Below are 13605 nucleotides of genomic sequence, written 5' to 3' on the forward strand. Positions count from 1 at the left end.
AAAAGAGGAAGACCCCCAACAAGATGGATCGGCCAGGTGGCAACATTGATGGACTAGGGGGTGGCAGCGGTGGTGAGGTTGGCCCAGGATCAAGCATTGTTTCGTTCTGCTGTGCATGGGGTCGCTATGAGTCAGTTCCAACTCGATGGCACCTGACAACAACAACAACATTGACTCATGAGAATCCTATCCCCATCTCCTTTCACCAGACCCATATAGACAAGATGAAAACTATTCAGTGGGGATTCTACCTTCCCCGCACACTCTGAAACTAAATTCCGTCTTGTAAACTTATAAGCCAGTTACTTCATGCCTTTAGAGCACCCCTCCCCACCCCCCACATTTAATGTAACCAATGTCTAAATTGCCTGTCCCTATCTCTGGTAGCGTAGTGGTTACGAATCAGGCTGTGAACCACTAGGTCAGCAGTTCAAAACTACCGGCGGTTCTGCAGGAGAAAGATGAGGCATTCTGCTCCCATAAAGATTTACAGCCTCAGAAACCCTGTACAGGGTTGCTATGAGTCAGAATCGACTCAATGGCACTAAACAACAACAATATCAACCCTGTAGACAGAGAGGATAGAATTGATATTTGATGTGAAGACTCTTTCTCTCGCATTTGGTATTTTGAGCTACTACATCCATAAGTATAACTCAAGTTTATCAAATTATAGCAATTTACATTTGTTTCCTTTATAAAAATTTTTTTTGACATTCCTCTAGTCATGTTCCGATCATCAAGCTATTGAGGCTAGGTTGAATGAATACTATCTATAAGTTTGGGCTTTCTTGTATGTCTCCCCTCACTTCATATCAGCTGGACACTTCACTCTTACCCTAGGCCCTCCGTGGTTATGTCCTGGTCCATGGGCTTTGGAGTCTCCAGGTCTCATCACACTTTGGACCAACCAGAACTTCCTCTTCTCTCTCATCTCCATGTCAACAGGAGTCTATGGAATATGATGGAACTTAGCCCATATATTCATTGCTGCTTTTCTACCTCTTCCACTCACTAGCTGATCAGTGTGGTCATCAGCAACCTTATGTGCCTGAAGAGCATAGTCTTATTAGTTATCCTTTGTAGTTAACTTTAGTTTTCCCCAAGGTGCTTTCAGGATTTTTCTTCATCTTTGTTTTTAAAAAGTTTGATTATATCTTCATGGTTTTCTTTTAGAGTTGATCCTGATTGGAATTTGTTTAACTTCTTGAATGGCTGTCTTCTCATCTTTCATGATGTTTGTCAAGTTTTTTTCCAGCAATTCTTGGATAATTTTCTCTATGGTTTTTCTTGTCGCTTCCTGTTCTAAAATTCCAGTCATACGTAAATTAGTCCTCTTGATAGTGTCCCACATAAATCCTAGGCTTTCTTCGGATATTTAAATGATTTTTTTCTGATTGTTCCTCTCAAAGATAAATATTGAGAGATTTGTCTTCAAGCACACAGATTCAACTTTCTATTGATTCACTTCTACTTTACACTTTCAGTGTATTATCTATTTCTGAAGTTAGTATTAATCTCTGGCTTTCTAATTGCTATTTTGATTTAGTTCATAATTTTCATTTATTTCATTAGTTTGTTCTTATATTATTTTCCTGAATTCTTCTTTCCTGAATTCTACTTTGCTTTCATTAATCTTTCTCTCAATTTGTTGACAGTACCTACATAGCATTGTATTAAATTCATTATCAAGTAGTTTTGATTTAATTTCTGGTATTATATTTTCTGACTCTATATTTTGGTCACTTGTTTAAAGCAATCTGTCTTGTTTCTTCATGTAAGCTTAAACTGTTTTCTCAGAGGCATTGTGGTGTCATTGTTGTTGTTATTAAGCACCATCAAGTCAGTTAGACTCATAGTGACCCTGTATACAATTTCTGAGGCAGGTTCTGGTGGGTTTGAACTACTGACCTTGTGGCTCAAGCTCACCTTGTGGTTGTATCCTGCAGTATCCTGCAGTGCCATACCAGATGTCATTGTTATTTATATTGAACCGATGATTGTATATTGGGGTTTGTTCTCAAGCACCCACCTCCTTGTCTCCTGGTGGAAGTGATAGAAACTGGAATGAAATCTGAACACAGTTCTCAGTTCACTGTTTGTGTAGCATGGTTTAGGGATGGTCATGTGCCTGCGGAAGGAACCCAGGCAGAGACAGCACAGGAGGCAATGCCAGTGGCCACTGCATTGGCAATGATAGAACTGGCCACTCCCTGGCTACCTGGAGGGCAAGAGAACAAGGAGAACTGCACTCTCCTTTTCTCTCACCTTCAGCCCTGCCCTGTGCCCATAGACCACTGTATCAACAACCACTTGCAAAAGCCGATGGTGGCTGAGTAGCTCCAAGCCAGCTGACAGTTTACATCTTTTTCTTTTCTCACTGCTGCTGTTGAGCTTCCTCTTCCAGTCAACACTCAGTCTACCTCTTTGTCTTATGTTCTGAAACTCAGCGTTCCAGGACCACCATCTATATCTATTTCACTTGTTCTTCCATGTCTTTGTTGCAGATGGTCTGTTCAGTGTGTCAGTCTACTCCACCATCTTGCCCTGACTCATAATCCTATTTCTTCATACCTGAGTTTTGTGGCTGGCTTCTCAGACACCAAACACTGGCTTCTCAGTTGCTCACCCTCCCTCACTCTGGACTTCTCTCACTAATCTTGATGAACTTGGATTCTTATCACTAAGCCCAAGCCTCACCAGATCCCAACTCTGTGACTTTGTTCTTTTTGCCCTCTGGAGAGTAGTTCCCAGTCTCACTCCTCCTAACAGCCCTACTTCAAGTTTATTTAAGTAGCTCAGCTGAGTAAAAGAAATGGATAGCCAACTTGGGACTGCCCAGGAAGGTTTCCCAGCCCAGCTGTGCCAATATACCCTGTGTAGGGTTGCTATGAGTCAGAACCTACTAGATGGCACTTGACACCAACAACAATACATTTTCTTAATATTTTGGTTCAGCTCATTAATATCAATATTGATCAGTATAGGATTGAGAACAGAACCATGTATTATGACATGAGAGATCAACCTTCAAGTTAACATCTTTTATTAATCACTATCTTTTCCATGTGGTTATTGTTCAATCTGGATGATCCTCACCTAATCATATCATCCTTCCCTGAGAAATGAAATATGTTATATTAAACATATTGCTGAAATGCAGGCTTATTAAATGGAGTAAATTAGAACATGAATTAATTTTACTCTAAACATTAATTAATTTTACTCTAAACATGAAATTATAATTTATAAAATATTTCCTAACATTTTTGAGGAACAGTTTTAGGGTCAAGGTATTGTAATTAATAAAATTAATTTTCCATTACTGGGGATAAAAAAGAGAGGGAGAGAATGAACTTCTTTTGCATCTACCATTACAGATAATATAAAAGCTCATTTTCTTTGCCTCAGCAGCTTACGTGAGACTCAGTACATATAGAGTGTCTGATCATCTTCTTGTCTTATGTACATTTTGGATCATGGTCACTTTTTTAATGAAAGCTAGGGAAGGAAACATGCAAAAAGGGCAAGTGGGAAAACTTTTAAAAAGATAATCCTGAAAATAACCAGTTATCTAGTTAATTTTTGGTCTTTTATGTGCTATGATTTCATAAATTAACTTTATTTTTAATGGAGGTTAAGTATCTCAGTGTAATTTTTTTTTGGGGGGATGGAGGTTGAATATCTCAGTGTCTCTGTATTCTTTCAGTAAAAGAATAAATAGTGGTGGGAACAGAATTATTAATTGCGTTTGTATATTCTAATTTTACTGTTTTCTTAAGAGAAGAATAACTGTGGACTCTCAATAAGGAAAAGGTCCATTTCTATGGCTGAAGTGAAATTTGAGATGATTTTTAATATTGTTAAATAACCTGCATTGTTAAGAGGAAAGCACAGAAAGAAGTAATCAACATAGAACAAATTCATATTTGTTGGAAGACACAAGAATGGTGATGTCATGTGAAATAGGTTGCTAAAGATATCTGAGCTTGAAAAAATTTGGAGTTGATTTTTACATATTTGATTATAAAATAATTGTCTATATTAATTTTTGTCATATGTTACTTAATAGAAATAATAGAGCCTATGTAAAATAGAAGTAGCTTAAATCATGTCATATATTGATGCTATGTTTTGGTTTTGTGTGTTATATTATAATAACTGTTTGCAAGCTTAAGAAAAAATTCTAAATATAAAGAGAATATTTGAGTTAAAAAATACCTCCTTATATGTCTTCCTAACAAAAAGTGTAGGGTTTTAATTATGTAAAGACTGGAAAAAAAAAGTCTATGTGAGTGGTCATAAGTAAAAAGATAACTTAATGAAGACAAAAAAATCTGAGATTTATTCCATAAGCAGATAATACTGAGTAACTCTAATGATAATAAATCTTTGAAGAATGAGTCACTGTATAAAAACACTTTCAGTAGATAAGTTAAAGAATATAACATTTAAAATTTAAAAGAAAGAAATTCATGCATCTTTAATTAAATAAAAGTATTTAATTAAAGGAATTTTAGGAGAAATTGTAACATAGGGAATTTGGACACATACTCAGAGTCTAGGAACACATTCTAAGTAAATTTGAAAACAAAGACAAGGCTTCAGTTCTCTTGATTATGATACGTCTATCAGACTTTCCACGATGATAGACCGCAGCTAATAGTTGTTAAGAGTATTAAATAATTTAATATTTGCAAAGAGTTTAGAAATAATGGTATATTGTTAGCACTACTTAAGTATTTCTATATAAGTATTTCATAAACAAACAAGCAAAAGCAAACACCTCACAAAGATGATATATCTAAAGATGTATATTTATGTGTCTTTAGAATTCAGATCAGTCGTCCTCATTGTTGTTGTTAGGTGCCATCAAGTCAGTAGCTTCGTCAACCTCACAATGTTTGCTACATTTGGACCCATCGCTGTTGCTACTGTGACAATCCATCTTGTTGGGAGTCCTCCTTTTTTTCTCCAACCCTCCATTTTACCGAACATAATATTCTTCTCCAAGGACTGTTCCCTCCTGATAACATGTTAAAGTTTGAGATGAAGTCTTACCATCCTGGCTTCTAAAGAGCATTCTGACTGTGCTTCTCCCAACACAGATTTGTTTCTTCTCCAGGCAATCCATGGTACTTTTAATATTCTCCTCCAACACCATAACTCAAATGCATCAATTATTCTATGGTCTGCTTTATTCACTGCCCAACCTTCATATGCATATGAGGCTATTGAAAACACCATGACTTGTATCAGGCAAACATTAGTCCTCAAACTAACAGTTTTGCTCTTCAACACTTTAAAGAGATCTTGTGCAGTAGATTTTCCAGTTGTTCTCATAAAGGAATATTTTGCAAAATACGGATAGATGCCCCTCCCATATTTCTGACTTATCCCTGTGACAGAGACTATTGTTTTCCTGCTAACATTTTCCCTTTTCTTCTTTCCCATAAACTATTCCTCAATTTTATTACAGGTGGCAAAGTGTCTAATAAAATGCTATATTTACTCCCCTCCCCTTTGCAGCTATGAGATATAAATCAAATATATTCTAAAGATTCCTGGTAAAACTCCTTAATACCAATGACATATGTCATTTGTCATTCCCCCTTTCCTCCATCCTTCTTCCTGGATTATAAATAGGGTGCTTGGAGCTCTAGCAGCTATGTTGATGAGAAAAACTCAAGAATAAAAATCATAATTATAGTAACTTATGTTATGAGGTACATTGGTTCTGAATCACAGTGACACTAAGCACAACTGAAACACTGCTCAATCTTGCACCATCCTCACAATTGGTGTTTGAGGCCATGCTACTGCCACTCTGTCAATTTGTCTCATTGGGGGTCTTCCTCTTTTTAGCTGACCGTTCATTTTGCGTCTGCTTCCATAAGTGTTGGTTGTGAATCAAAGCAAAAAGAAGTCTTTGACATCTTCCAACATTTCTTCACTTAATCATGATATTATTAATTGGTCCAGTTGTGAGAATTTTTATTTTCTTTACATAGTGGTGCAATTCATATGCAGGCTATAGTCTTTGATCTTTATCAGTAAGAATTTTAAGTCCCCTTCGCTTCCAACAAGCAAGGTTGTATCATCGACAGATTGTAGTCTTCCTCCAATCCTGATGCTATATTGTTGTTATTGTTGTTAAGTGCCGTTGAGTCTCTTCCAACCCATAGTGACCTTGAATACGGTTTCTGAGGAGCAGCTTGCATTTGTGGTATTAATGATATTGTTAAATGATTTCCACATCATTTGGCCACCTCTCTTTGAAATGGGCACAAATATGGATCTCTTACAATCAATTGGCCAGGTTGCTGTTTTTCCTAATTTCTTTTTATAGATGAGTGAGCTGTGTTCCATCAATTCCTGGTTCCTTGTTTTCACTACTGTTTTCTGTGTTGTTTGTACTTCTTCCTTCATTACCATTGACTTCTGACCACATGCTAATTCTTGAAATGGTTGGAACATCAGCCATTTCTTTTTAGTGCAGTCACTTTGTATATTTCTTCCATCTTCTTGTTATGCTTTCTGAATCATTCAGTGTTTAGCTTGAGAAATGCTGAGTCTATTTTTCCCTTTTGGCTTTCTAACTCCAGGTCTTTGCATAACTTATCATAATACTTTACTGTGTCTTCTGGAGCTACCTTTTAAATTTTCTGTGCAGTTCTTTTATGTCATCATTTCTTCCGTTTGGTTTGCTATGCTCCAGAGCAAGTTTCAAAGCCTTTCTGACATCTATTTTTGTCTTTTCTGTTGTTTATGTCTTTTCAATGACCTTTTGGTTTCTCATAGTAGGACTGACATGATAATGGAAGTTATTGGATGCAATACCTTTTATAATGTGAAACACAATTTATCTTTGACTAGTTTAAGATTCTTATTTGTATTTTCCTTTATACGCAGAGGAAATAATTTGTAAAACCAACCACACTATCTCCCCTGTGACTCGCTGATTTAAAGTTAGTGGAAGCCATTGTACAGGGTTGAATGCAAGGATAGAACACTAGAACACACCAACATTTTAGAGACAGAGGGCAAATCAAATAGGAAGGAATAGTAACAGATGATGAAAAGGAACTGAGGGAGTGTGATATCAAGGAAAAAGACAATGTCAACCAAAGAAGGTGGTGGTGGTTATGTGCCGTGGAGTCGCTTCTACGCTACCAGAGCTCCTTAAAGAAGAGCAATAGTAAAACGTTCTAGAAATGTAAGATACGGATCCTAATCTTTTGAGTTGAACCAGTGGCGTATCACTATTGGCACAGCAATTTCAGGGAATGCTGTGGGTACAATGAGTTTAATAGAGAATTGTTATTGCAGTGATGGTAGTGGGTAAGTGCCATTGAGTTGGTTTTGGCTCATAGTGACTCTTTATAGGGTTTTCAAAGAGCAGCTGATGGGTTTGAATTGCTAAACTTGTGGTTAGCAATCAATACTTATCCTACAGTGTCACACCAGAACTCCTTAATAATGAACAGGAAGTGAAAATAATAGAATTGCTACCATTTAGATTGATTTCTTTTTTATGCATCTTTATGAAAGAGCTCTGGTAGCTTAGTGGTTATGAATTGGGCTGCTAACCTCAGGGTCAGCAGTTCGAAACTACCAGCTGTTCCGTGGGAGAAAAATGAGGCTTTTTGCTCCCATAAAGATTTCCAGTCTCGGAAACCCTACACAGGGTCACTATGAGTCGGAACCGACTCCACGGCACATAACCACCACCATGAAGAAGCTCTGATAGCATAGTGGTTACGAGCCAGACTGCTAATCTTATGGTCAGCGGTTCAAAACTACCAGTGCTTCTGAGGGAAAAAGATGATGCTTTCTCCCCCCATGAAGATTTATAGCCTTAGAAACCCTGTAGAGAGTGGCTATGAGTCAAACAAAACTGACTCCACGACACATAACCATCACCACCACATGAAGTCATCTAGGAAATTTTACAGGTGAGAACATAAACACAGAAGGTTTAAAGACACAAATTGTTTTGATCCAAAAAAGAGTATTGGAACCCTGACTTGACAGCTCCCAAATCTAAAATCCTCACTATATGATGAACTAAAGAGACCTACTGTGTAAAGAAAGAGAGCTAACACTGTACCATTCCCAACAAATTTGCAAATATTATACAGTTAATTATTCTACTTGTTTTTCATCCTACGCATATCTCATCTATTTTTACTTTAAAGAATTGTGATAATTCTGTTCCCATTTCTGTCTCCCTTACTTACTGCCTTTTAGTGTTCTGTGAAATAATTTGTCTCTCCCTTTCCTATTGTCAGTCTTCATTTAGACTCTCTGAACAATACTGTCGTATCTCTCTGTTTATCTCTTATTACTCCTCCTCGCTTTCCTTTTGTCATGGTACTCCCATTACAAGTTCTCCTTTTCCCTCAGTCTCCCTTGAAACATTTCAAAGACCATATAGGTAATGTTAACAAAAGGATAATTTATCAAAATCATATACAATGATTGTATTTTCTTTCCTTAACCCTGCCTATCTCATAGATTTTGTTCTTGTTAAATGAAAATCTGTCATCAGTATACATAATGCTTATGAGAGCTCTTTGAGAGCTATGAAACATATATGAGATAGCATTATTGTCATGGAATTTTGTTTTGTTTTGTTTCCACAGAAGATGCAGTCTCTAGTTGATTTGAAACATCCAAGTGAACAGAAAAAATACGTTTCCTCTATTTTATCTGAATTAAAAACAAAAGACATTGGCATAAAATCTAAAAAAGCAAGACATCTAGTTCAAAAAGGTTAGTAATATAAATATCAAAATTGATATTTATTTCAAGTATTTTTTATTACAGATAAATAAAGACAATATAAATTGGTTGTGTTAATTTTTACTATAGATATCAGCCCATGAAACATACGTTGATAATTCTAGATGCAATATCCATATTTCATTCAATATTTTCTAAATATTACACATTTAGATGCCTGATGCATGACTCTTAAGGACCTGATTTTTGACAGAGCTTGGGAATTAGGAGCTATTGGTTAGTAAGAACCATAATAAGCTATAGTTTTCTTACGAAATGGCTTTGTCAGCATGGTCAGGAATCTGTCCCAAATAACATAGAAAACCGATCTTATGAGATAATAGCATTGTATTTCCATCAGAATTTGAAACTCGTGTATTTCCATCAGAATTTGAAACTGATGTATAAGCCCTGAACTGAAGGCCAGCAGGTCAAATCGGCTGCTCCTCAGAAACCCTATGTTGTTGTTGTTGTTGTTGTTGTTATGTGCTGTGGAGTCGGTTCCAACTCATAGTGACCCTGTACAGGGTTTCCAAGGCTGTAAATCTTTACAGGAGCAGAAAGCCTCATCCGTCTCCTGCAGAACTGCTGGTATAGTTGCTATAAATTGGAACCCACTGACAGTACTTAACAACAACACTTTTCATAATCTAAAAATACATTTTCATAACCTTGGTAATTTGTTTATATTATGTACTGTTATCTTTTTATAGAATTTTTCTGATAAAATTTTATGCTATAACCAAATGACACTTTTTAAAATTACAACTTTGACCAACATAATCATAAGGTTATTTTGTATAACAATTTCAAGGTCTTATCATTTTTCTCAAGAGCTTCTCTTAGTTATCAACATTCAAAATTTTTGCATTCTAAAAATCTACAGTAGTTTCTTTATCCTTGCTGATTTTCTCTTTTTGCCTAACAAGTAGCCAAACTATGCCAGATTCTCGTTTGTCAGTGGCTTTGTGATTTTTTTAGTTCTTAATCATTTGCACATACTTTATAAATCTGTGTCTTTTATTTAAATATGATTTTATTTCTAGCCAACTAATGACTCTTAAGGCACTCTGGTAGTGTAGTGGTTATGAATCGGTCTGCGAACAGCAAGGTCAGCAGTTCGAAACTACCAGCTGTTCCATGGGAGAAAGAGATGAGGCTTTCTGCTCCCATAAAGCCCATAATGATTTACAGCTTCGGAAACCCTGTACAGGGTCGCTATGAGTCGGAACCGACTCCACGGCACATAACCACCACCAATGACTCTTAGACTTATAAACTAAAATTAAATTAAGGAAAATTACCTAGTAGGCCTATGGTCTATACTTCTCTATTCACTGTTCCTGCTGCCCAAAGACAATTTCAATAAATAAGTTTAACTGACTTTTGTTGTTATTTACTTTTATATTTCCACTTGACTTGCTTATTCTGTGTAATCAACTTTAAAACTTTTTTTAAAAAAAATATTCCATAGCATTTTCCACAGTCAATTATGGGAAATTCAATTATCTTATAAAGTCTCCTCATTAAACACTTGTACATTCCCTCCTCTATGTTCCCATTAGAATTATTATACTATTTAGGGTTTAACTAATATTTATTGTTTTCATTACTGTTGTTAAATGCCATCAAGATAGTTCCAACTCAGTACAGACCTCTATAGGGTTTTCCAGAAGCCACTGGTGGGTTTCAACTGCCAACCTCTTGATTGACAGTCTAATGCTTGCTTAACTGTAGAGTCACACCAGGAATCCATTTTAACTACTGTTGTTTGTTGTTGTTGTTAAGTGCCATGGAGTCTTGCTGACTCATAGTGACCCTGTATAGGGTTTCCAAGGAGCAGCTGTGAGTTTGCAACACTAACCTTGTGGTTCAAACCGATTATGTGGTCCAGTGCTTTATTCCACAGCACCAGTTACAACTGTTGTTGTAGTTCTGTGCCGTTGAGTTGTTTCTGACCCATAGCAAACCTGTATAGGGTTTTCTAGGAGCAGCTAGTGAACTTGAACCACTGACCTTGCAGTTTAAGGCGACATTGCAGTCCAGCACATTAACCCAATCCTATGACTATATAAAGGAGCTCTGGTAGTGTAATGGTTACGAATAGGGCTGCGAACTGCAAGGTCAGCAATTCAAAACTACCAGCTTCTCTGCGGGAGACAGATGAGGCTTTCTGCTCCTGTAAAGATTTATAGCCTCGGAAACCCTTTTCAGGGTCGCTATGGGTCGGAAACGACTCGACGGCACTTAACAACAACAACATGACTATATAAATACAGAGTCCTGGTGTGGCCCTGTAGCATAAAAATTGTACCATCAACCCCAAGGTCAGTGGTTCAAACCCACCAGCCAATCCTTGGAAACCCTATACCAGGTCATGTGGCACTGTGCAATAATCAATATACACCACATTGGGTTAAAACACCAAGGTCAGTGATTTGAACTCACCAGCCACTCCTCAGAAATCTATACAGGGTCATTATGTACTTAACAACAACAACATGAGCCAGAACTGACTCCAGGGCACTTACAAAAACAATGTAAATACTTAGTAACACAGTTGAGTTGCATTCTATGTTAAAAATACTTGCTTTCATATGTTGCTTTAACAACAAAAAAAATCTTGTTTGAATATCTTTCATTCTATTCAAACCACCCCCTTGATAATCTTTTCTTTGTTTAAGAATAGTCGTCTTTGAGTCCTTCATCCTGTCATTCAGTTAGTTCTGATTGATAGTGACCCTGCATAGGCTTTCCAAGGAGCAGCTGGTGGGTTTGAAGGGCCGATCTGATCTTGTTGTTCACAGTCCAGTGCTGATCCTACAGTGCCACACCAGGAGTCCTAGTTGAGCTCTAAACTTTCTGTTACAACTATCATCCTGGTAAGAATCCATTTCTTCTTTGTTCTTGTATATCATATCTTTATTGGCATGTTTTCTTATTTTAATGTTGTACCTTCCTTAATATTATTGTTGTTGTTATATTAATCCTTTCCTTAGATGTACCTGAATCTAGAACCTCTAGTCTCCTACATGAATGAAAGGAAGGCGATAAATTACCTGGTTGTGTGTGGTGCTGAGGGGATCAGGTGGCCTAATAGTACTTTTCAATCAACTCTTTCATACATGAGTAATTTTGAAACCCATCCTTTTTAGTATCCTGTTTTATTAATCAACTTTCTTCTTTTCAGCTTTCCCACAGTAAATTTCAATTGTCTATTGTCTGTTGACAAATACCTTTTATCTACTTGCTTTCCAGATTCTAGTTCCAAATACATTTGGTGTTTCTGATAGTTTTCCTTCTTACTTCATTGTCTTTGAAAGTTTATTTTTATCTATTTATTTTAATTTTATTATCATGATACAATAAGATGTTATCTAGCATTGCTACCCATTGCTAGATAACATCTTATTGTACTATTTAATTTATTATTTCTGTTTTATGAATGTAAAAAGAGAACAGGGAAAAATACATACTCATACATTTAAAAACGGTGGATTTTAATCCAGTGTGTTTAACCTGAACTCTGTATTTGACATTTTAAATTAAATGTACTTGTGCCCACATTTTATATGCAATACGGTGAAAGGAAGAATAAGTGGAAAGAAGTAAGGCAGGAGAGGAGAGAGGGTAGGGAGTCTTGGAATACCTGTACTACACCAGCAAGGGATATTTATAAGGGAGACATCCTTTATAAATCATGCTGAGCCCTTTGTGGCTTCATGTAAAAGTCTTTCACAAGTGAGTGCTTTATCCAGCCACAACCAATGGATCTTGGAAATTGATATGCATGGAATCCCAATGCTAGATAACATCTATTGCACTGTTTAATTCATTATTTCTGTTTTATAGATGAGGGAAAGGAGTTGAAAGAACTGAAATAATTTTCCCAAGTTCATTTGATCCAAAAGCATCAGATACCCTATTTCCAGTCTTTATTTCCTGACTTAGAGTCTAGTGCTCTTTTTATTTTACCACACTGCATTCTGAGAATTGAAAATGTACCACTATGTAATAATTTCATCTTCGCAAAACTCAAACTCCCTTCCATCAATTGGATCCTGACTCCTAGTGATCTGATATATATGGTTTCCAATGCTGTAAATCTTTAAAAGAGTGGAAAGCATCATCTTTCTCCCATGCACCACCTGCTGGATTTGAACTGATGAACTTGTGATTAGCAATGGAAATATGGATCTATTAAGTTACCTGAATAAAACATCCAGGAACACAAATAAAATCTGTCATTCCCTCTGTTGGGTCAAGGATTATAGAACCATCCCTATTTACATAAAGTGGGGTGATTCTCTACTGGTAACATAGTGGTCATGAGTTGAGCCGCTAATCTCACAGTCAGTAGTTTGGAACTACTAGCAGTTCTGTAGGAGAAAGTGATGCTTTCTGCTCTGGTAAAGATTTACAGTCTCAGAAACCCCATATAGGGTTGTCATAATTTGGAGCTGACTCCATGGCATATAAACACGAAACACCACCTTTGTAAAGAAAGAGAAAATTCTTTCAACTATTTCTCAGTTAATATTCTACATGTTATTTAATTTTTTAAAATGTCCATGGGAACTGAAAATAATATCATATCTAAAATTGTAGTAATTTGAAGATTTATAATAAAATTATATTTTGTTTTCCAAATTTCTTTATTTGAATTACAGCCAAGTGCCATTTTAAAAGTAGCCAGAAATTATGCTGATATTGCTTTGCCACATAGTTTACTTTTTTATTTTATTTTTATAAATTCAGAATTGATAGCTACTTTTGTTTTCTTTTACTCAGAAATAACACCCATTACTTTTTTTTTTTTTT

At 36.2% G+C, this 13605-nt stretch overlaps 1 protein-coding gene across 1 annotated transcript in view; it reads left to right on the forward strand.

Annotated features, from left to right (window-relative positions):
- The window catches only part of LRRIQ3 (leucine-rich repeats and IQ motif containing 3), a 248551-nt gene that overhangs the window by 136153 nt on the left and 98793 nt on the right, over positions 1–13605 (forward strand). The window contains exon 7 of the mRNA XM_006831090.1: positions 8655–8775. Coding sequence (XP_006831153.1) covers positions 8655–8775 — 121 coding nt within the window. The remainder of the gene's footprint in view (positions 1–8654; positions 8776–13605) is intronic.

This window comes from Chrysochloris asiatica, unplaced genomic scaffold (genome assembly GCF_000296735.1).
Source record: "Chrysochloris asiatica unplaced genomic scaffold, ChrAsi1.0 scaffold00002, whole genome shotgun sequence".
Taxonomy (NCBI): domain Eukaryota; kingdom Metazoa; phylum Chordata; class Mammalia; order Afrosoricida; family Chrysochloridae; genus Chrysochloris; species Chrysochloris asiatica.